Source organism: Danio rerio, chromosome 10 (genome assembly GCF_049306965.1).
Source record: "Danio rerio strain Tuebingen ecotype United States chromosome 10, GRCz12tu, whole genome shotgun sequence".
Taxonomy (NCBI): Eukaryota; Metazoa; Chordata; class Actinopteri; order Cypriniformes; family Danionidae; genus Danio; species Danio rerio.
In genome coordinates, this window is record NC_133185.1 from 34118111 (window position 1) to 34143666 (window position 25556).

Sequence of the window (25556 nt, forward strand, 5' to 3'; positions counted from 1 at the left end):
GCTATATAGAAGTTATTATTTTAGATAATAATAGAAATTTAGCTGTTTTGATTTTAGCGTTTTTTTTTTTTTTTTTTTTTTTTTTTTAAGCATGATGATATAACACTAAAGCAATTAAGAATGTATTTAAACATGTGCTTGTTTGTTGTAAAAATTCGTAATAATGACAAAAAAAACATTAATTTGTGCATCTCCTTCCGGGTACAGCTATGCTGCCATTGTGGCTGGTTTATTCTGGGAAAATTTATTACCCCTTGGTTTCATGTGTGGTCCTGAAAAATCTCAGTTCAATGGAGTATCTACGCCTTTCTGTTAGCTCTGCGCCTTTAAGCTAAAGAGAATTGGGACACCCCTACCCCTCATTTTGCGCATAAGGGGAAGGGCTAAGGGGTAGAATTGTCATTGGGCTTGGGTGTATTGTGACCTGATTAGCTATTTCGGCTTATTTTAGGGCAAACTATACAAACAATGCATCCAATTTAACGTTATTGTTAGGTCTCTTACGATGTCTATCAGTCTTCTAAATCTGCCGGTTTCAGACTGTATAATGACTTTTTTTCTCGCATGGACTGATTGGTGCGATTATACATTCACAACGGTATGAACCGTTATTGTGGGGTCAAATGCATGTCTATTATTTTAATTATTAACATTATTATTTAAAATACAGATCTTCAGGGAGATCAGTCGCACCCTGGTTACCGGTTTTTATCATTCTTCACAATATATTATTTTGTGTTCAACAGAAAAAAGAAACTCCTAGTGAGTAGATTTTCATTTTTCTGGTGAACTAACTTTTTAACAACTATATTTTAGTTTGTTTGTTTTCTGGTTCACTATTTAGCATTTTCTTTAATGCTCTGAGAACACCTCTGTTAAACCACCTTTATATTCTGTATCTTTCCTTATCTTCCCATTTTCAGTTTACAGTTTGTGTAAGTACTCTCTTCTCTGGTTTGTAGCCTTTGCTTTATACCTGTGCTTGTTGTCCGTCTTTGCATGCTATTGAGTTTTCGTATAGCTGTGATTCTTCAATTAGGAGGACATTTCTGTCTGTCTGGTGTGATTTTTCTATATGATTAATAGGGTTCATTTTAAAATCGTAATCTGCTGTCTTCTGTGTCAGTGTGAAACTCATTTATTAGTTCATTCATTTATTGGAGTTGATTCTTATGTCCAAGGATTTTGTTTGTTTGTTTGTTTCTTTCTTTCTTCCTTTCGTTTTCTTTCTTTCTTTCTTTCTTTCTTTCTTGATTACAGCATGTGTTTTTTTTTTCTTTCTTTCTTTCTGACTTGATTACAGCAAGTGTTTTCTTTCTTTCTTTCTTTCTTTCTTTCTTTCTTGATTACAGCAAGTGTTTTTTTCTTTTCTTTCTTTCTTTTTCTTTCTTTCTTTCTTTCTTTCTTTCTTTCTTTCTTTCTTGATTACAGCAAGTGTTTTTTTCTTTTCTTTCTTTCTTTCTTTCTTTCTGTCTTTCTTTCTTTCTTTCTTGATTACAGCAAGTGTTTTTTTTCTTTCTTTCTTTCTTTCTTTCTTTCTTTCTTTCTTTCTTTCTTTCTTTCTTTCTTTCTTTCTTTCTTTCTTTCTTTCTGTCTTTCTTTCTGTCTCTTTCTTTCTTTCTTTCTGTCTCTTTCTTTCTTTCTTTCTTTCTTTCTTTCTTTCTTTCTTTCTTTCTTGATTACAGCAAGTGTTTCTTTCTGTCTTTCTTTCTTTCTGTCTGTCTTTCTTTCTTTCTTTCTTTCTTTCTTTCTTTCTTTCTTTCTGTCTCTTTCTTTCTTTCTTTCTTTCTGTCTTTCTTTCTTTCTTTCTGTCTTTCTTTCTGTCTTTCTTTCTTTCTTTCTGTCTTTCTTTCTGTCTCTTTCTTTCTTTCTTTCTTTCTTTCTTTCTTTCTTTCTTTTCTTTTTTTTGTACATTTTTACTTTAGTTTCTTTGTTTCTTTCTTTTTCTTTCTTGTTGATTTGTTTACTTTAGTTTGTTCATTTCTTTCTTTCTTTCTTTCTTTCTTTCTTTCTTTCTTTTCTTTTTTTAGTTTGTTTATATTTTATTTCTCTTTATAAATTTTTCACTTTAGTTTATCTTTTCTTACTTTTTTGTGTTTTTTTTACTTTAGTTTTTTTATCTCTTTCTCTTTCTTTCTTGTTTGTTTATCTTGTTTATTTTTTCTCTTTTTTTGTTGATGTTTACTTTTAGATTATTATTATTTTTCTCGTTTACTTATATATTTTTTCATTTGTTTATTCTTTCTTTCATAAGCTGTATTAAATAAGGTGTATTTATTTTTTTATCATGATTATTATCATGTCCTTTTAACTCCTTCAGTATACCAAAAGCATCAAACAGTTGTCATTACCATCAAGTACAACATTAGAAATGGTCCAAAATGCGGACGGTTGTTCGTAGTTCAGTCCTTGTTTTTAAAAATGACACGATTTAACATGGATGACTAATTTAATTCAAAGAATAAACATTTTCGGAAATTCCTCAACTGCCCCTAATTGATCAATCACCCATAAATGTTGTGTGCGTATATATTTGTTTTGTGAGTGTGTGGCCTTTAAACTAACCCAATGTTTCCATTCTCCCAGGCCCCCAGTAGCCTTCTGGATGCCCTCGAGCAGCATTTGGCTTCATTAGAGGGGAAAAAGGTCAAAGACTCCACAGCTGCCAGCAGGTACACTGATTTTCAAGCAGTTAATTTTGAACTTTTTTAGCTTGTGAGGGGGTTGCTGTCTTCATACTCGGCATTCTGCGAGTGTGTGCAACTTTTGGAAGTACTGAGCATGAGCGTGTGTGTGTTTGTGTTGGAGAGGTGTTTCAGGGAGTTTCTGTCAGGTTAAAAGTTCTGTGCAGTATTTCGAAGTAAGAGGGATTTAGAGAGTGGAATAATGATTTTTATGCAGAAAACAATTGGCTTCTGCCATCTAGAATTAATCTAAATTCAAAATATTTTAAAGTCACAACTTGAAGTCATACTTTAAATTGCACCAATAGCCAACAAAACAGTTTTTGGGATGTCAGCTGTAACAGATCTAAACAGAAAAGATACAAAAGTGATGCTTTGGGTCTTCCATGAATATAAATGTATTTATTAAATTCTTGCTTGCTTTTTTGCTTATTGGTACAGTATTTTCAGCTGAAGGTTATGTATATATAAAGTTTATATAAAATATATAAACTTTGGTATATTTATTTACATATTTAAATGACATATGTGATTTCATAATTACTTGTTCATTCTTATAAATATTTCTAGAAATGTATTCAACCGAGTATACAGGAGAAATGAACTGGAATTTGCTGACTTGCAGTTTGGACATAGGCTAAAAACATGCATGCTTTGCTTACATTGACTGTTCACATACGTCCGAGGTCAAACTGGCTTCCTGAAGAGGAAACCGTAAAAATGTGCTTCATGCTCACACTAACCTCACTGATATTCAATACATGATGCAACCTTAGTATTTTTACAATGGAAGCCTCAAAAACTGATGCATTTTACAACCTTTTTCCTGCCAGTGTGACTTAATATTGTTAGAAGGTGCACTAATAAATGCAGAAATCTTGTATATTAGAACGACTAAACGACAAAAAACCTGAAAGGAATAGAAATGCTTGTTTTCCCCTAAATTTTCTGGCATGCTGTTTTAGTGAGGAGCTTCATTGCTCTTGGCTAACATGTTAATCTGTAGCCTGCAGTGGCATGTTTACTCTGTTCATCTGTCCATCTTTCCACACAGAGCCAGTACGCTGTCCAACGCAGTGTCCTCCTTGGCCAACACGGGTATCTCTTTCACCAAAGCTGACGAGAGGGAAAAGCAGGCTGCTCTGGAGGAGGAGCAGGCCCGATTAAAAGCACTTAAGGTATGTAATGATCATCTGCAAAAGCTGATTATATTAAAGCATTAGAGTAATTAACAAGGGAAGCTGTTTTATTTCCTAATCGCCCAGGAGCAGCGGCTGAAGGAACTGTCCAAGAAACCTTCCACAACCTCCACGACTGCTGCATCTCCAGTTTCCACCGAGACGGGGTCCATCAGTACCGTTCCGGCCATTGACTTGTTCTCCGCAACCAGTACCTTTGCTAACAGGTAATAGTTTCTTTAGTTGAACTTTATTTTACATCACATTATGTGTAAAGGTGTGGCAGTTCACCCAAAAAATTACAAATCTGTCTGTGTGATATGGGTGATATTGCAATATGGGTATATCACAATGATCTTAAACAATATTACGATTTCTGAATCTGAAACCTATTTTAAAAGAAAAACAATTAGATCTTTATCAAATTCAAATAGAGCATTTACATATCACGTCTTTTGCGCGCACAAGTCCATTCTTTTCAGTGGAGGTGCATGGATAGCGTGCGCATATTGCACCCAGCTAATAACATCTCTTATCAGAAAATCTTTAAATGTAACTTTTCAAAATGCTGCACCTTGTAATGAGTCACATTACAAGAACTGACCAATCAGCTTCATACTCTGTATGGAACGCACACATTTTGGTTACCTCAGACAAATACAAGACACCCAAGTGGTTTTTAATTCTCTCCATACATATAAACTTGTATCGGAGTTGCAGCAATGTTTTGTCAGGTTGTCCTCCTCTGAGAAAACAGTTAATGGTCACAGAACAACAACAAAGAAGCGACTGCAAAACACATTGAAAATGCTGAAAGAAGCGACACACTCACACTTTCCACACGCTTTTAGATGCAATATATGACTGACTTATAAATTGCCTGCTTCTGCCATACATCAGCCTCCCTGTATCCAAAGTAACTTAATCCCATACAACAGATGTTGACACTTTTTGCACCAAGTCCTCCTGTGCTGAATTATCCCCATCCCTGTATACACAGGCCATTCAGTTTCCTGCTCACTGCATTTGATTGGTGATTTCAATTTTAATGCAATTACAATTAATCGCACAGTCCTCGTTTGAACACAAGAACTTTAAAATATACTGGAAACTAGTAGTAATTGACTTTTTTTGGAGGGATTTTTTGGAGAATAAGGTCAAAAATGAAATAAGCTGTATAATGTTTACTATCCAGCTGTTTTAACCCTAGAAATGCAAAAATAAATAAATAAATAAAATTAATTTAGGTTAAAGCTTAACTTTTTTTAGGTTTTAGGTTAAGATTTAGTTTGAGCGTGAAGAGCTAAAAAACTTCTTGTCAGAATTTTTAGGAGTTCAATCCTTGATTAATAATTATCAGTAAAGTATGCGTTTTTATAACAGAGTAATTTATAAAATGGACAAAATCATGAGTTTTATTAACTAATACTCAGAACTTTATGAAATTTGTCATGCACATGCACTGTGATTTTGGAAAAGGTTGCCACATTTTAATGTGTTCTGCTTATAAGTGGCTCTATACCTATTTTAAAAAAGTTAATGCTTCACTGTTACTGGCTAAAATAATGTTTTTCATCATACGATAAATGGTTTTATGCTGATTTCAACAGTTTGAATGCTTTTCAGCCTATCATACTGTGTGGGCAAAACAAATATTTCTGTATTTCATAATTGATCTCTCAGTCTTTCTGTTGTGATGATACACAGCTGTTCATGATTATTTTGCCAGCTGATGCTTGAGTGCACGTGCAGTTGTATGGCATCAATCTTCAGCCTTTAGTGTTTAATTAGAGCTCTATGCAGGACTACACAACGTCTCAAACTTACTATATTGCTTTTTATGATGTCATTCAAGGAGCCACAAGAATGTACATTAATAATAGAGCTAGCTAAGACTAGCATAATTTATTATACGTTCAGATTAATTACCACTGTCCTAAAATTGTGTAGCTTTGTTTGTTAAAAAAAAAGTCCTCCAGTTTTCTGTGTGTGAATTCCTGCCCAGACAGGATTTGGCTGTGAAGAAGGTATTGATTGCATGTGAATTTCCCCCAAACCCCTTAAGTCTCCATTTTAAGCACTTTAAATCATCGTGCCAAGTTTGTCTTTGCCATATAACTGTGAAATGCTTGGCACTTCCACTGCCATTTTATGGAAGACATTAATGCGTTTCCTCTTTGTGTGCGTGTCTGTGTTTGTCTTGGGTTGTGTCTGGCTCCAGCACTCCAAAGGTGCCGAACGATCTGTTGGACCTGCAGCCTGCGTTCCAGCCCTCCCTGCCTCTCTCCAGCGGCCTGCCTTTAGCCAACACATGGGGAGGTGAGTGGGTCACACCACAGGAACTCACAGAACTGGGCTAATATGCATATGAGAGAAATCAAGCCTATATCAACATGCATGTTATTGCTTAAAGTTTACCTGATGTCAAAATTGAAGGCTTTGGAGTTAGTATCAATGACTGTCTTAAGATTGACTATAACAGGGCGTCCGCAAGGTCTTAAAGTCAATTTAGAGACATTTAAGGCCCTTAAAAGTCTGCTATTTTTTTAACAAGGTATTAAATTTTGTATCAGTATGTTAAAGTTTGCCTGAATTTAACCTGCTAATATTGGATTCTGTGGAGCTTATGAAATCTATAAAATCCTGCTAGATTTGACATCTCACTGGTTTGTTTACTGCAGTAACCAAGGAAACACAGTCATTCCTGCTGTTCTAAACGCCACCTGCTGGATTAATTGTTTTTCAGTAAATTGATAACGATTTAATTGAGTATTAGTTTTTTACTATCAGTGTTTAGTAAATTTACTATGTGATAATGTTGCCAATGTTAGTGGTTGAAAATGGCGATGAGGTCGTAATGTATTCACTCGTATGCCACAAAACAAAGAATGTGCGTTTAATGCACACGCCAAATCCAGTTCCTGGAAGGCCGCAGCTCTTTACAGTTTAACTTTAACCCTGATTAAACACACTTGATCAGACTAATTAATAGAGGTGTGAACCTATACTTATCTCACGGTTCGGTTCGGTTACGATTATCATGCCTTCGGTTCAATTCGATAACTTGGTGCATCACGGTGCATTGACGATGCTTTCCATATACAGTGTTATATTTTAGGGGGGAGGCTATAACAAGCTGTCTGTATAAACACACAGACACACAGCAACACACTGTCTCTCATTCAAACACATGCACAAACATAGACCGCACCAAACAAACACATACACCAACACACACACGCACTTAAGCCCTCGCAACAGGGAGAGCTTGCGCTGAGCGGAGCAGAAAAACGAAAAGAAAAAAACTAAAAAAAGAAGCACTTTTCCGACGGTCCCTTACTGAGAGCTCCTCTCAGCGCGAGCTCCCCCGGCTAAACACATATTGCGAGGGCTTAAACAGAGCAGTGCTCGTAATGTCAAGCAAAAAAAAAAAAAAAAGACAGCTGTGAAACAACCAGTATTGTCTTTTTGTAGGAAACACACTTTAAATCTCTTTAGGGTAAGAGTTTTTTTGAGTTATTGCCGTCTATAACTGATTGTGTGTCAGGAATATCGTAAACAAAACCAACTGAACTGCGCTCATTTCTGGCGCCCCCTTGGATATAACTTACAGCGCCCTTAGCATTTGCCTATGGTTCCTATGCCACGGGCTGAGTGTTGTAAATACTCACGCTCAACTCCCTCGCGACAGAGCGCATAGGAGATTAATGATGTCAGTACATAATAACCGGTTATGATTATTACTGAACCGATACCGAACTGTCGATACCGCATCGCAGTGCACAGAAGAAACAATTAATTTTGACACCCCTACTAATTAAGTCCTTCAGGCTTGTGTGAAACCTACAGGTAAAGCCTGGTTTGTACTTCTGTGTCAAGTGATCGGCGTGACTAACGGCGCATGCAACGGGCGTAGCTGTGCATTCATACTTTTGCACCCTGTTTCTGTTGCTCTGCAATAAGTGTTTATGTTCCTCTGTGTTGAGTTTTTCGCTGGTGTTTTGTTTTTTTTCTGAATGCTTCCTTAATGTACAAGTGGTTAAAAACAAAAATTTTCTATCTGGAGCTCCTTCACGGGACTCCACACTTGTAAACAAACACGCCATCAGGCTTGTGCGGCTCTCGGTCCTGCTCAAACTCGTCAGCGCTATCAAGCCGACCAGTCACAGAGCTTGCGCTATGCATCGTTGCGACTTGTAGTTACATTTTTTGAGAGGTGTGCTTCTGCCACAGAGAGGGCTGTCTGTCCATGTGTAGGCCGTGCCGTAGCATATGCGTGCGCTTGACGCAGAAGTATAAATCAGCCTTAAATATGTTAAAGCCGCATTGTAACTAAACTGTGCAGAGCTTCAGTTTAATGTATATGAGCATTCAATCTTAGTTTCTGACTTCCATCAATTGTGGATTTTTTTTGACATCACCACGTACTTCAGCTTTTAACGGGCCCATCACACTGAGCACACTTTTTGCGTTGAGAGTCACCTTGTTTGAATAGTTTACTAATGGTCATGAACTGCTTATGTGCCCTGCACACCTTGCATTTTAACCGCTTGCTGTGCCTTGCACAGGCAAAGACAACTCTATACAGAAAAAAATATGTTTCATCACCCGCTTGTTTCATTTTTTAATCAAATGAAAGCAGCGGCGGGTTTTCCATTGAGGTGACTGCAGTGTTTGTTTTGTCAGGACTACTATGGAGACTTTGAAGATAGATGGAGGAGTGTCTTGTGGTTGCTGTTTTGAGTTATCCGGTGCTGTATGACTCACAAATTTTAAATATCACAATATTATTAAATATGAAAATTTTACCAATATCAACAGTAACATTCGCGCACAGTACACAGCTGATTCCATCATTGCCTTACGACATAAAAAGCACACCAAGCTTCTTTTTTTCTTGTAAATAAAAAAGGCAGTTTGGTGCACCTCATTGGGTTTTTGGAACGTAAAAGTGTGTTTGGTGTGATCGGCCCCTAATACTTCTCATCATCTGACCTATCAAATGCTCTGTGGTATCTGAAGTCTCATCCCCCCGACAAGATGCGTCTCGCTCATTCATATTTAAATGTGTAATTCACCCCAAAAATATACACAAAATATTCTGAAGTTTGTTGTAAAAATGCAGCCATTGACATCCATGCTAGGATGGACACATTTTTATATGAAGATTTTTCGGCCTGTTTTATTCCTAACATTCCTCAAAATATCTTCCTTGGAGTTTAACAGAAGATAGAAACACAAACTGGTTTGTAACAAGTGTAGAATGAGTAAATGATGACAAATTTAATTTTTGGATGAACTATCCCTTTAACTGAGCCCTAAAATGATATTCACTTCTTTATGATTATTACTCTTAACAATGTGCGAGGACCCCAATAAAGCTGAGATGTTGAAGTGTGTCGCATTCATGTACAATCACATGCTGTATCTACGGCAAGCTCTGAGGGAAAAACTGCATTGTGCACACTCGTACAGTAAGCACACAAACCACTAGGACATTCAAAAATGTGTGCTATATTTAAGATAAACAATTCGGACAATGCAAGTTTACTGTCCATTGAATTAAATGAATCTGATTTCACATAAACTACACACACTCAGTCTACTCTGGCAAAGAGACACAGTAGCAGATCATATATGCAAGTCAATGCAGATCATAAAATGTTTCAGTAATATTTTCTGAAAGGCTGTATTTTAGATGCTCAAAGCTGGCGGAGCTGTGATATAAACCAAACGCCATTGGCTGTTTTTAAGGGGAGGAGCTACTTGATATGCCCCACCCACTTTTCATTTCATTTGAAATTGCATCAACACATCGCATTACAAGAAACTTCACTAGATCTTGAAATGAAACCTGTTGTGTGCATCTTTGTCTAAATCACATCTAATCTGTGAATCTGATTAACGGGGGTTGTTTTTAACTGAAAGTGCTGATGGAGTGTGGAACTGATATAATATTGGTTTCCGATATTACCCAGGCGGAACCAGAAAAGACTTGCAGTTATGGGTGTTTATTAAATTATACTGCGTAAAACACACTCAGCAACCTTTATAGATGGCTTATCTTGATGTGGGATGAAGCTCTTTAGAGTTTGAAGTAGGCTTTATGCTTTTCAACACCAGAGTGCTGTCATCATGACCGATTGCTTTTAAAGGAGCAGCTCACCTAAAACTATTATTCTGTAAGTGTTTATTGTTTTGCACCATTATAAGTTCATTCTGGGGTTGAACGTGTTATGGACGGTACTTCATGTAATCAAAGAAAATGTAAAGTAAATTTTAAAATTTTATAAAACTATTGTCAATGACTTTGAAAGATATGCAATATGATATTATGTTAACACTTTTTTTTGTTTGTTTTTAAAGAAGAAAGTTTCACATTGGAGTTTTACGTTGATTTTGGGCAAGATTTTAAGACTTTAAGATTTTTTTTAAAGAACATGCCCACTGTAAATATTTTGGAAATTCCCTTTTAAAGTTGTATTACATTATATTATTCATGTCTCATTACTATTTATGTATTGTTATTTTTAATTTTAGTTTGACTTAAAAGCCTTAATATATTATATATTAATCATATATGACATACTTTTTATTTAAATGTGTATATTTATATAGTATAACTTGGATAAAAACTGTACAAGTCTCTCTCTCTCTCTCTCTCTCTCTCTCTCTCTCTCTCTCTCTCTCTCTCTCTCTCTCTCTCTCTCTCTCTCTATATATATATATATATATGTATCAAACTAATTGATTATCAGAATAGTCATTAGTTGCAGCCCTTATATATATATATATATATAAATATAATTTTTTTTTATAAAATATAAATTTTTTGTTTTTTGTTTGTTATTTATAAAATATTGTGTTATTTTTGCAAAGCTGTATTCAGTAAAGTTTATACAGTGCTCAGCATATAAGTACACCCCATTTTCAAATTTTGAAAAAAAAACAAAACAAAAAAAACATCCATTTCTCAGTGAATATGGGTAATATATATTGGTGAATTTGAACAAAACAGATTTATTGAACAGATACATTTATAAAAAAAATAATTTAGTCATAGAACATCTTTAGAAATGGAAAGATAATACAATTAAATTCATTTGCAAATATTACAAAAATTTACAAACTACAACATTTAAACAATTTTATGTTTATATATATATTATGTTTATATATATATATATATATATATATATATATATATATATATATATATATATATATATATATATATATATATATATATATATATATATAAATATATAAATATATATATATATATAAATAATATATATATATTTATATAAATAATATATATATTTGGCCTACAAATTTTTTAACCATTATTGTCAGTTAATTTGTTAGATAAGCTCCAGATTTGGCTTCAGTATGGATAAACTGATGTAATATTTAAATTTGTTGCGGGTGTACTTGTATATGCTGAACACTGTAGTTATATTTACTCACTTTATTTGAATGTTTGTTTTAAATTTTTATTTTTTGTAATTTTTTTTATTTGTAGTTTTAAAGCTTCAAATCATTTTACTGAACCTTTGCCATTGTCATTTTGTTTGTGATTTAGAAACAACAATCAATTTTATAATGATTATTACAGCCAAATAATAATCATTTGTATTCATTTAGCTTTGACGCATGACTAGGGCCAGACAGAATCTGCGGACATTTTTTGGTGTTTCTGTGCAGAATTTTTTTTTTTTAAATTCTGCATTTATGCGTAATGATTTTGAGAGTATTGTAACTAAAAACGTAATATATGAAATAAAAAATAATACTTTATGAACTTGTATTAAATGTTTACAATGCAAATCCTATAAACAAAGCAAGTCTCTTATAAAATACATCTAGTAAAAGGCAGAAAATATTACTTTAAAAATGGCCTTGTAAACAAATCATATGAACATTTTCATATTAGTCAGTAATGTTACTGAAATTAAATTAAAAACTGAATAAATATAAATTTACACACATTTACACAAGTCAATAAATTAACTCAATAATGAACAAAAAATCTGCTGATTTCTGTGTGCATAGAATCCATGTGGGCCTACGAATGACTTATCTTGCATATACATTACATGCCATGTCAGGCGTCTCATTCAGTCCAGGACTTATTTACATCCTAAAAGTCTAGACCAAACTCCAGCTCATTTGTCTGTTGGTCTCCATTTGCATGCTGTCTGTTTCTCTTTCTCTAACCCTCTTTCTATTATCTTCTGTTTCTGTCTTGTCTTTGGCCGTGTAGATCCTTTCACGTCTACAGAGGCCGCCGACGACTCCATTCCAAACTTAAATCCTTTCCTTACAAAGCCAGTTGTTGATCCTGTTCATCTGCCTGTTGTGTCTTCAGATGCTGTTAGTTTTTCCTCTAGGACGCCCAGTCATGAAATGTTCGGTGGTAAACGGCTGTTCTTTTCTCTCACGTAGTGCACTGTTTGCTTTCTTTCGCCTGCTGCGTGCCGGTCTGGTTTCACTACACTCTCATTTTTGTCCTGAATGCTCCACCGCATCAAGTGTACAAAAACCCGCTGGGCAAAACCAATGTAACTCCAGTTAACCCTTCCCGTATCTAATGTGTGTTTGTGTGTGTCAAGGTTAAACCTGCTGTGTTGTTAAAACCTTGTGAGCTGCCTACTTAGATGATGAAGTTCGGATGTATCTGTGATGGACGAATATGCCGTCAATGTTGGCAACTTAAAATTAGATACTAGTCTAAAAGATACTGTCATTATAGATTAAATAATATCTGTTAAAATAGATATAGACCACTTAAAAATTTGCAGTTTATCAGAATTAGCAGTTAATAGTTAGCTTAGCTAGTTTTTATTTTATACTTTTTATACTTTATTTGATTTGTGCAGCGATTCATTTGTTCCCAAACCTCTTTTTAGCGTGATGCTAATCTGCGCTGTTTGGTCTGATGACCCAATCTGTTGTAATTGGTTGACCGCGTTCAGCATGAGACTGTGCTCTGACTACTTCTTGGGCGTTTTTTCTCAGAGTATACAGTATGTGTGAGGCCAATTCAGGAATGCAGTTAATCAACAGGATATTACTCTATCCTTAACCATTCAGTATTAATCCACACAGTCCTCGAATTGTGTAAATGTTGTTATTAATATTGTTTACTTTCTTATTTTTATTGTTATTGTTTACTTTATTTAACTTTTTACATGGAGCTTTGTTACTTTCTATATTGTACAAAAAAGTGAAATGATTGGCAGTAAGAAATGTGTCGCCTTTTCAGCTGAAATATTGCTATGCTGCTACACTAAATAAAAATAGATAAATGTCATTTAAAAATGCTCTAAATGACAATATTATTATTTGACATGGAAAAAATAACTATTTATTAAAAAACTGTTTACATTTTGCTGAAACTCAAAGCTAATAAATTCAGTTAGTCCGCAGGAACAAGAAGTAAGTTTCATCTGTAGTTTGTTCATCAATTGTTTGATTATAACTTCTTTATCATTACTGCAAGTATTTGTTTAACTTCTGTTGTTCGGACTATTAATACAAAGAAAGAGAATAAAAAATAAATTTATGCAAAAAAAAAAACAGTAATGTTAATGAATTCAAACGTAAGCAAGCAAACAATAATAAACTAAGTTATCTAACTTTAGTTCGTCAAGAACAATCTAATTTGTGTTTAGATTAAAACAATTTTGTCATTGCTATTTCTTGTTGTTTTTAGCAAATGCAGGTAATATAAATAAGTATAATTTATATGTATAATTTACATATTAAATGGTAAGAGAAGTATGGTAGTATTTTGAACACAACCTAGGTTTTGAAGCTCAGCCAGTGTTTGTGTGCTTAACTGTAATCGTATAAAAACAATAAAGGAGGTCTCGCTTCTGTGAGTTTGTTCTCGGCTTGGGACTTTATTTATTATGTTCTCAGAGAGAACAATAACACATTAGAGAGAGAGTGATGGACAGATGCTTTGTTGCGTGTTTGTGTTTGTGCAGCTGTAATATGGTGACATGTCCTCTGTGATCTAGTAATGCTAATAGGAATACATGAGTGTGATCAAGAGTGAGAAAGGCTTCAATCAAATGTACTCCTTAAGATATAAACACCTTATATACATACCCCCTGTTTGAGTTTGGTGGTCCTTTTTGCCCACACTTAATGGGTTAGATCACCCCAAAATTAATATTAATAATAATTAATGACCCTGGTGTTGTTCTGATGCTGTATGCCCTCTTGAGGACAAAATCTGCTCCCTTTTATCTCTATATACTGGCAGTGAATAGTGACGAAATAAAAATGTACGAATTATGTGAAACATGCCATATAGTTTGTGTTGTAGGAGTATAAAATAGGGTTTGCTAAAAATAAATAAATAAATAAATAAATAATTAAATAAAACATTTTTAAGTGCAATCCATTATTTAATACAAATTCTGACCTTGACTGTCAGTCAGGCAGTTCAAGACTATAGAAGTATAGACTTCTGAAACTACCAGAAAAGGTGTGCAAGTTGTGAGAAATCAAGATGATTAAAAATGTTGCGTCTTCGCTGAGGTAAATTTAGTTGTTGTGTTTGTTGCAACAAGTTATCAGTTTCATCTCATGTCATTCTAATTGTCTTTTAACCACTGATCTGGAGATATAACTGAAAGTACCATTACTTGCCCAAAATGTAGTACAAGTAGAGTTAAAGTATCTGTTGTAAATATTACTTAAAAAGTAACCACTACTCAAGAGTAGGGAGTATTACCGTGGGAAAGGTTGATCCGTTTACATGTAATTTGTGTGTGTGTGTGTGTGTGTGAACAACATTCTGTAGTGCATTTAGTTATTGTTTAAGGCCATTTCAATAATCATACAGTGAACATCTCATTAGTCACATTCAGTATAAACAGTCTCTGAGTCATTGTGTGTAAAGTATCTTCTTGGACACTTTTAATGCTTCCAAACAGTTTGCTGCAAGTCTTTAGGTAGTTCAGTATGATGCGGTGCGATTTGATTGGACAGGAATCATTGGATTTTTTTTTTCTAATCCCTGTAAATGAAAAAATAATTTGGTGACTAAAATTTGAAGGAAAGTAGTGGAGTAAAAGTACCAATACAGCACTAAAATGTGCTCAAGGGAAAGTAAAAGTACAAATTTAATTTTAAAAACTAAATAACTATAATAAAACAAACAAAATAAAAACAGATTTTGGTCCAAAAATGTGGTATCAGTTACTATTCAATGCCATTACTAATTGCAACTTACATTATTAATACATTAATAATTGCAAACAAGATTATTATTATGTTTTTGGCTGCATTTACTCTGTAGATTTCCATGGTCATTTATTCATTCATTCATTTTCTTGTCTTCTTCGTCCCTTTATTAATCCGGGGTCGCCACAGCGGAATGAACCGCCAACTTATCCAGCACATTTTTACGCAACCCATCTATTCCAGCCGCAACCCATCTCTGGGAAACATCCACACACACTCATACACGACGGACAATTTAGCCTACCCAATTCACCTGTTCCGCATGTCTTTGGACTGTGGGCGAAACCGGAGCACCCGGAGGTAACCCACGTGAACGTAGGGAGAACATGCAAACTCCACACAGAAATTCCAACTGAGCCGAGGATCGAACCACCGACTCTGCATCCTTTTTGCTGTGAGGCGACAGCACTACCTACTGCGCCACTGCATCGCCTTCTCCATGGTCAATTCAGATTTTATGACTATACTCTTATTTATTTATTTATTTTTTATTACTTTTTTGCATTCTACGATTTTTTTTTTCTTACATCTTTTAAAAGTTACCCGTATCCGATTGTCTGCATTTACACTTCACACAATGACAAGACCCCTTTTCTCCATTCCTCTATTTAATCTGTTCACAGCAGGGGTTTTATTTTTTTAAATTCTTCTTTACATGTTATACTATCGTTTATGACAAAAGTTCTTATTCGGCCATCTTCTTTTAATCTAGGCTTTTTTTTTTAAAAACCAGTAGGTATATTAATGTGATGTCAATGGCGTGATTTATGCACATAATGTATGCAACAGTTTTGTAAATTGTTTACATGACGGATGATGTGCTTTCTGTTTCTTTCTCTCGCTCACTCGCTAACATTATTGAATAACTTTACTTGTGGTATATGACAATATAAAGGATTTTTTTGTTCTAGTATGTGAAATGTTTGGGACTCTGCTGATGTCTGTTTCGAAACAAAAGCGTCAGAGTTTACGTCATTCAATAAGGTTTTTAATGTCGCGCGACTTGCATTGATGGGTGAATATCCAATGGAGAGTACGGGAGCTGCGTGAAGTTCCGATCATCGGATACGTTTAAATATTTGAACTTCTGTGACTAGACCGTATGTGATCGGCTTACCGGATGTGATATATTCCAGTGTTGTCTAAGCAGATCTGTGCGCGCGAGATTAGAAATACTATTTTTTCCTATTATTTTTGAAAAAAGTCAATATTAAAAAAAACAATATATATATATATATATATATATATATATATATATATATATATATATATATATATATATATATATATATATATATATTCAAAAATGAGTAATAATTTTTTTTTTAAGTCGTCTCCACATTCTCTCCAAAATTTTTACCGGTTTATGAGTTTCTAGTATTCATTCGGACACTGCTTCTCTCCTCTATGGTGCATGACAAAACTGAAAAATCTGTGCGACTGCCACAAGCGGCCATATTCTGACAGTCGTCTCCAAATGTTGTATGCAGTGAAAAGGCAGCTTTACACTGCAGACACGAGAGAAAAAAATCTTATTTGGGTCACTTGAACCAGTGTAAATGCAGCCTTTAACACATTTTCTTGTTTTTGGGTAAAAAATAAATAAATAAATACAGCAACAACATCAGGTTGAGCATCTGTACTGTATTACTGTAACTGTCCCGATTACTTTTTTTTTTTTTTTACACATGATTTTTCTGAGGCTTTCTTCTATGATCTCTAGACCACCTCACTCAAAACGTTGCTGTCTTCTGCTTATGACCTGCCATGGTTTTCCATTTCCCTCTTTTTGCATTTCCCACATCTTTAGAGCATTAAGATTTTAAAAAATAAACCCCAGATGCCAATTTCATTTCTTGGTTCTCCAGATAATTACAATCCCTTTATTGATTCAAGCTCTTCTGTTGCGTCCCCTGTCGAGCCCCCTGTTGGGATGGGCTGCTTCCTCTCAGGTACAGCGTGATGTATGTTTTCTCACTTCAGGAAACATAGTGGCCTTTCCCCGTGGTTCCCTTCTGAGTGCTGTTTACCCCACTTTATTCCTTTACCTGTGTTGTTTTAATTCCACTTTCTTGACTTTAGTTGTCAGGCCTAAAACATTCTGCCATTGTTGTATTTTGTTTTAACTGTATATTCCTGTCTCACTTCACTAACTTCTGCATTTCTGTCTGTCCTGTGCTTTCCTTCTGGGTCTGTCAGACTCGTTCTGCTCTCCGACCGCGTATCCTAACACTCCTCTCTTCCACTCTGAGCCCTCCACTGTAGCTGGACTATTTGGAGGTGAGTGGCGTTCCTTCGGCCCATCCCTCTTTCTTTCTGTGTTCTTCCGCTATCTTGTACTTTCTTTGCTTTTGTTGAGCTGGCAGCAACAGGTTTGATGTCTATTCAGGTATTCAGCAGACATGAGGTTACTTTAATTTAGCCTAATCAATTATAGGAAAATGTAGACCATTGCAATTAATCTCTATTTGAGCAATTCCATGCAAAATTAACCTTGCCATGAAAACAAATTGGGTGTGTGGAGATACAAATGATGTAGTCTACAAAGTATGTTGTCTACTGTAAACTCGCATTATTATTTATTTATTTATTTATTTTGATCACATCCATAACTTGTTTATTTCTCTCATATACAGATTGCGGTTTTGGAAAATATAAACAGATGTTTCAGTATACTGTTAACAGTATACAGTATACTGTTTCTTATGAAAGTAGCTATGTTTAAAAAATAATATTTTTTTATTTTATTTTTTTTTCGCATTTTCTGTTACAGTCTTATTCCAAAATGGATTAATATAATTAATTTCCTCAATATTACACACAATACCTCATAATGAATTTTTGAAATTGTTGCAAATTTATTAAAAATAAAAAAAGCCTGAAAAAATCACATGTACATAAGTTTTCACAGCCTTTGCTCAATACTCTGTTGATGCACCTTTGGCAGCAATTACAGCCTTAAGTCTTTTTGAAAATGATGCCACAAACTTGGCACATCTGTCTTTGGGAATTTTTGCCCATTGCTCTTTGCAGTACCTCTCATCTCTATCAGGTTGGATGGGAAGCAATGGTGTACAGCCAATCCTGCCTCTGAGGTCTACAGGCAATTCCTTTGTCTTCATGCTTGGTTTGTGCTTTAACATGTACAGTCAACCCTGGGACCTTATAAAGACAGGTGTATGCCTTTTCAAATCATGTCCAATCAACTGAATTTACCACAGGTAAACTCCAATTAAGCCGCTGAAACATCTCAAGAATGATCAGTGGAAACAGACCTGAGCTCAATTTAGAGCATCACTTCAAAGGCTGTGAGTACTTCTGTATGTGTGATTTCTCAGGCTTTTTATTTTTAATAAATTTGCAACAATTTCAACAAGTCTTTTTTCACATTGTCATTACGTGGTATTGTGTGTAGAATTTTGAGGAAATCAATTAATTTAATCCATTTTGGAATAAGGCTGTAAATCAAAAATCTGTGGAAAAAGTGAAGCGCTATGAATACTTTCCAGATGCACTGTACACAAACATACACACACACACATACATATTCAAATGACTTAATAATAAGTATATAAAATTAATAATACTTACAAACACACTTTGCATAAGATTTATATATGGTTCCTTCTGTTCACCTTTGATACAAGGTCTCTTCAGTCCAGTACAGTTCAATATCTGTTTTTTCCACAATACTATGAATGGAGCATCCATATGTTTCTAGTAAAATGCAATAGACCTTCTAGCTTGAAGAAAAGCAAAATCCAAAATGTCTTTCCAATTTTAAGTTCTAAAAGATACAAACCAAGAATACAGGGCATTTAAAGGATTTTATTATTAAACATGTCTGACATTCAGTTATCTCTTTCCAAAACTTTTTATTTTAGCACATTGCCAAAGCCAGTGATTTATGTACCTTTATCATCCAAATATTTAGAGCACACACCTGGAACATTAGCAGACATATGATAAAGCTTAACAGGGCTTTTTCATTAACCATTTGTATGAAAGTAGTTTAAACCGGGTGTTTAATGTTCGTGTTTGAGCTTTCAAGCAAAAATAATTCCAGTCTGTTTCATCTGTCTTCTTGCAAATCTGTTTTCATTTAATTTATCCAATAATTCAGTACTATGTGTGACCATAAAATTGTAAAACACAGAAACACGACCTCTTCCTTCAAAAGTTTGGATAATTAATTGTGATAATGAGGTTATACAACTAATCTGTGTTTTTTGATGACATGTAACTCTTCAATTAAGTGCATTTAAAGAAATGTTTTTTAGTAACCATAACCATATATTTTTTTGTACATAAAAGCTCAAAAGAATGTAAAATCCCATCTTCATACAAATTTTTAAGCTCTAGGAGGATGATGCTAGGTGAAACCTTTACAGGTATATTGAAAAAGAGAAAGAGCTGACATGATTATAGTTTGCTTTTGAACATGTGGAAACACCTTTACTAGTAAGTTGCTGTGGGCGACCCAGTCAAACAGCTGACGTTTCTGGAAGCCTGTCAACTACAACAGAGTTGATCCATTTGAATTAATGACAATTACATGAACCAGAGGAAAACATTAAGCACCCTTTGAAACGTGTTGATCTCTCCAGCACTCAGCCGTGTGTAGGTGGAGCAGCCTGTGGTGTGTGTTTTTTTTTTTTTCTGGCTCTGACCTTGTTTTCTCTAACACAGGGTTCTCTGCACCTCCCGCCGCTCAGCCTCCCAGTTCCACAGGCCTTAATGTCGACTTTGACTCCGTGTTCGGCAATAAGTCGGTCGCCAACAGCACAGACTCTGCTGGTAAGAAACAAGTTAACCTAGTTGCTAATTCCACTCACTGCTTTTCACATGATGCTTCACATCCATCTCAGTGCTGAAGGAAAGTGTGTTTTCAGGGCCTTAATGAAGTCAATCATGGCATACACTTTAGCTAACAGAGCCGAACTAGCATGTGAAAATGTATTTTATATGTAAAAGGGTTATTTTATGCATTTTCATAGACGTTTGCTGTGGTATTGTTGTAAGAAAAGGGATCACAGTGTTTAAACACTTAATCTCTTTTGGTCAATGTTCTCACTATTGCATGATTGGAGCTTGCTTTACCAACAAATCATGGAGTCTGCATGAAATGAAAAAAAAATTACATTGTTTTTTTTTTTGCACATTGTTAGTCTTCGAGTGAACAATTAATACATACGATTTAAATCTTTATTCAAATCTAGCCAATAATTTCCACTCTGGATTGGTAGTCCTTCTCTGAATATGTCAGTTTGACAGCTTGGGCAAAATATGCTTAGCCACTAGAGTTGGGTACAGAAACCCCGAGCCAATATTTGAGGCCATGTCTTTGACAGCTTGCGACATCATCTGGCACTTACACTGACTACGTTTATATGGAGACCGATACTCTAATTTTAATATGATTAAGACAATACTTTGGTTAAGGGTCTACCATGTAAACAGCAATATTTTTATTTATTTACTTATATATATTTTTTATGACCTTAAAGTACCACAGACACACAGAATCTCATGAAATGCTGAGATTTTTTCTTTCCATTCGGCGTGCGTTATCAAATTCCATTAAAACAACACTCTTCCACCAGTCCTTACTTCATATTCTCATCCAATACCTCAGTTTGTCACAGGACATGAATAATATGTTGCTGAATGAAAGTGAAACTGTCGAACTGTAGTTAAAGTTAAAATTGAAACACCCGAAATTATACATGAAACTCCGGAGGAGACGTAGATAGCCTGGTGAAGCAATGACGTTAATCGATCTATGTACTACTACTATTTTAATGACAGCCTTCCCACAGCTTAGCAGTATAAATGCAATAATGCAAAACCTAAATTCAGGCTAACAAAACAAATGATCAAAAGAAATATATGAATGCAGTTCAAATAGATAAAATATGAATTGGTGTTTACTTTAAACTTTAATTATATTATTCAATTAAAATTATAACAATTGTGTTTTTTGTTAAATATAAGATTATTCTGGGCAAGGCAGTGGCGCAGTAGGTAGTGCTGTTGCCTCACAGCAAGAAGGTCGCTGGGTCGCTGGTTCAAACCTCGTCTCAGTTGGTGTTTCTGTGTGGAGTTTGCATGTTCTCCCTGCCTTTGCGTGGGTTTCCTCCGGGTGCTCCGCTTTCCCCCACAGTCCAAAGACATGCGGTACAGGTAAATTGGGTAGGCTAAATTGTCTGTAGTGTGTGAGTGAATGTGTGTGGATGTTTCCCAGAGATGGGTTGCGGCTGGAAGGGCATCCGCTGCGTAAAAACTTACTGAATAAGTTGGTAGTTCATTCCACTGTGGCGACCCTGGGTTAATAAAGGGACTGAGCCGACAAGAAAATTAATGAATGAATGATTAAGATTATTCTAGAGTCATCCAACATAATTTTGTGGCTCAAAAGTATCGGTTCAGGCACCGGTACTGTTTTAAAAGTATCAATTTAGCATTCAATTTTAGTATTGAAATAACCCCAAACAATACCCAACCCTATTTGCCACCAACCTTTATATCTTTGCTCCAATGCTTAGAGTGAAAGATGGGAGGAGCACAAAAATAAAACCCCACCCCTTACTCAATATTCCATTTCAATTACAATTGCGTCATCATACTGAAACAAACAACTGCAACTTCTTGTTCATGCAGACTTTAATACTTGCACTGCAGTGACCTAATCTAACAAGCTTCTTATTAAACAACAAATGTAGCATTTATTTACTTGTATCTTGTCTTATTTGAGCTAAGATACGTTTTTACTGGAGGACATATTGCCAATTGAGAAAAAAATAACGTACTGTTTTACATGTAAATATGATACATCAATGGAATTGACTTTACTTATCTTAAATGCCATTATAAACCCAAAAGAAATGTTTTTATCTTCAAAGATGTTCAGTCCCTCCTTAAAAAATGAATTGAAGTGATTTCATTTAAGTCTACTGCAAAAAAGTGCTCGCTTTTTACCACTCTTTCACACACAAACATTAATCATTAAAAAATGCTTACAGTGTAAATTTAGTCATCTTAAATCAAACATATTTGCGTGAATCATTAAAACCAACGGTTTATTGTTGCATTTTACACGGCATGTTTAATCTTTTGAAAGAACCCTTGAGGTTTGTTTTTTCCAAATCTCTTTGTCATATAAAGAAAATGTTTTTTTTTTTGTTTGTTTGTTTTTTTATTAAACCACTTGATGTTTTTTTCAAACATTTTGACCATTTTTATGTGAATAATAATTACACTGAATGATGACCCAAGCCAAAATTGGTTTAGAACAACATGAGAGTGAGTAATAGATGACAGATTGTTCATTTTGAGGTGAACCAGCTCTTTAAAAAAGTGATCCTCATGTAAGATAAGATCACAAGCTGATGTTTTAAGATGTTCCTCATTCTGTCCTCTTTCTCTCCTCTCACTGTGTGGTTTGATCTGTTTGGCCCGCTGGCTTTGCATGGCACTGCATGTCTGGGTGAGTTGACTTCACAAGGTTTTACCCACATTCTTTCACTTTCAGTCCTGCAACATTTGCTGTGAGGGCGGCCACCTCGCGCTCCACCCAGACCTAACTGCGCTTTTTGTGTTTGTATTTGTTGTCCTCGTCTTTTGTCCCTCTCCCATTCCCTGTCCTGTGTTTGTTTAAGATGATATTTTAGGTGGCATCCTGAAACCCACAGTGACCTCTCCTAACCAGGGTCTGACGCCCAGTGCCCAACTCTCTGGCAAACTGGTCTCCGATGACTTGGATTCTTCACTGGCCAACCTAGTGGGCAGTGAGTGTCATGTTTTTGTTACAGCAAACAATAGATTAACTTTATTACTTAGGTTCATGATTAATTAGACTTAAACCGAAGTATACACTATATGTCAACAGCATTATTTTAGTATTACTAAGAAGAAATTTTGTTTAAAATTTACAGAAGATTTTTGTTAATATCGAGGGATCAAGAACAGTGCATAGGCCCTATTGGATTTGCTTTCAGTTATTATTATTATTATTATTAGTAGTAGTAGTAGTAGTATTATCTAGAGTTAATTTTTGAGGGTCTAAACATGCTCAAACTCACGAACTTTGTGCCAGAAGTGGCAAAATTTTGTTTAGGTTTCAGAAGTGGGTGTGGCAAAATTGCTCGACAGTGCCACCTATGCACATTTGACGGAGTGGCCCCCAAGCTCAGTTTCACACACGCGTACGAAAATTGGCACACACATCAAACATGCCAATACCCACAAGAAAGAAGAAAGCGAAATCTCAAACCCAACAGGAATTTTAACTTCCTCTGCCAAAAAAGTGCAGTTTTTGGCATTTCCAGGCGTTGTACTTTCGGATTTATGATTTTAAATTTTGTGGCCTTACAAAAAAAAAAAAAAAAAAGACCAGCAAACATGGAATTAAAAAAAATATATCTTATCAGTCTCCACACACATTGTACTCTGAATTCTATAATTAATCATTAGGAACAGTGATTTTAGTGTTGTTTATTGATTCAGGAGCTTGTAAACATAAAAATAGCATTGCACCATGGAAGGCGTAATATTAACCAGATTTCTGCTTCTTCCAGATCTCGGTATTGGAAACGGAACAGCAAAAAAGTATGAATATTTGCTGCTCATCTCAATCCTAATTCTTTGGTTTTATAAATCTTGCTAACTTATTATTGTTTCTTCTATTCTTTCTTAGTGACATCCACTGGAGTCAACCTGGAGAGAAGAAGTTAACAGGAGGAATGAACTGGCAACCAAAGACGGCTCCTACCACTACATGGAATCCTGCCACCATGGTGAGGCCAACAATGTGTGCTTTCACTGACTCGGACAAACCAAACTTGTGCTAGAAACAGCTGTCATAAACCAGTAGATGAACAAAAGCTGGAGATTCTCAAACACAGGCTCTGTTCCAGACATAAGTGAACTGCCTCACTATATGCTGTCTACATAGGCAAATATTTCTTAAAACTAAAAGGCTGTACATTAGTAAAACAAAAACCTCCATCTGGCCAAAATATCATTCTGTGGTTGGATGACGTACAGAAACAGAATGGATAGAAAAATGCAAACATTTGTTTTGTAGGTGTCTGATTGTCAGTGGAGAAGGAAGTTTACTGTTTTACTCGCCTATCTCTGCAAACATTTGCCTAATCTGCTTTACTATCATGTCATTGGAACTTTGACTCATTGATTCATTTCCTTCTTTATTTGCATTTATCATTAACTGTGAACATCTCAGCAAGTGTGGCGATCAATATACGCACATTACACCAAACTTAAGCAGTTTCTTAGTTTAAATCTATATACTTGATTTTATATCAAATTATATGTGTATTTACAGTTACATTTCTCTTACAAATAGGTTTCTCTATAACTTTTAGTTTTATATATCAGATTTAGCCCTGTGGATTTATTTTTCAAATGTATCCCAAATGATGTTTCACCCTTATGTGCTGTTGGGAATGTTTTTGTCCACTCTGGGGTGATTTTGAGTTTTAATTTGGCCAGAACTTTTTCTCTATTTCAGTTAACATAATGATTTTTGATGACAGATTTTATTTTGACACATATTTTGGGAAAATGCTTTAAAGTTATTTTTTAAAAACTCAACGAAACACTCCGGGCAAATTGACTACTCTTTTGTTATGATCAGGATGAAATTATCCACTAAATTAAACTGCTGTAAAAAAAAAAAAAGAATTTTTATAATTTCTGCAAAAATCTGTTAATCAACCCCAGTCCTGATCAAAACTATAAATTGCTTAGATAATTACAGGATTTGACCTCTTTAACTGGCAAATTTATAAATGATGTCACTGATTTGGTGCAAAAAAACACACAGAATGACATATTTTCAATATAAAAAGTAACTGTGGACTGGATTTTTTTGTTTACCTTTTACTTGTCTTGGACATGTGAAACAACATTGGCTTTGATGCATTGTTTTTGATTGATCTTCATTTTTTCCTTCCTTATTTATTGTTCGTAGCTGTTTTTGCCTTCCACTACAACCATTTTTTGGGTGCAAAGCCATGACATCATATAATTATGCATTTTTTATTGTTGGTGGTTTTCCCTGTTGGGAAGAGGTAAAATTTTTCATTTTTACTGTTGATAACCAGTTGGCAGCATTAATCATTTAGATTGGCATGTGCAAAAAGCTTAGTTTAACAGATTTATGCAAAAAAAAAAAAAAAGATTAAAGAATGTTTTATGCATTTTTACAGCGGTTTAATTCAGTGGATGTTTTCATCTCCAACATAACAAAAGGGTAGTAAACTTGAACAGTGCACAGGGGTTAACAGAGAAAGGAATTTCTTTTACAGCATTTTCTATAGTTTTTCTTCTAGTTAAAATATTATTTGATTTATTTTGGCTAGAATAAAAGCAGTTTTACTTTCTTTTAAAACCATTTTTATATTATTTAATT

General features: G+C 34.8%; 1 protein-coding gene across 53 annotated transcripts in view; it reads left to right on the top strand.

Moving 5' to 3' along the window:
- Positions 1-25556, top strand: part of picalma (phosphatidylinositol binding clathrin assembly protein a) — an 88597-nt gene that overhangs the window by 45224 nt on the left and 17817 nt on the right. For 9 of the 53 annotated variants that reach the window (XM_021479135.3, XM_073913670.1, XM_009305387.5 and 6 more), the window contains 8 exons: positions 2587-2672; positions 3739-3862; positions 3950-4089; positions 6084-6181; positions 19814-19921; positions 22795-22911; positions 23701-23731; positions 23820-23919. In XM_021479135.3, the coding sequence (XP_021334810.1) occupies positions 2587-2672; positions 3739-3862; positions 3950-4089; positions 6084-6181; positions 19814-19921; positions 22795-22911; positions 23701-23731; positions 23820-23919 (804 nt within the window). Of the gene's footprint in view, positions 1-923; positions 936-2586; positions 2673-3738; positions 3863-3949; positions 4090-6083; positions 6182-12128; positions 12282-17323; positions 17405-19813; positions 19922-22782; positions 22912-23700; positions 23732-23819; positions 23920-25556 lie in introns of all 53 variants that reach the window. The other 44 variants (XM_021479137.3, XM_073913673.1, XM_009305388.5 and 41 more) reach the window with 9 other exon arrangements.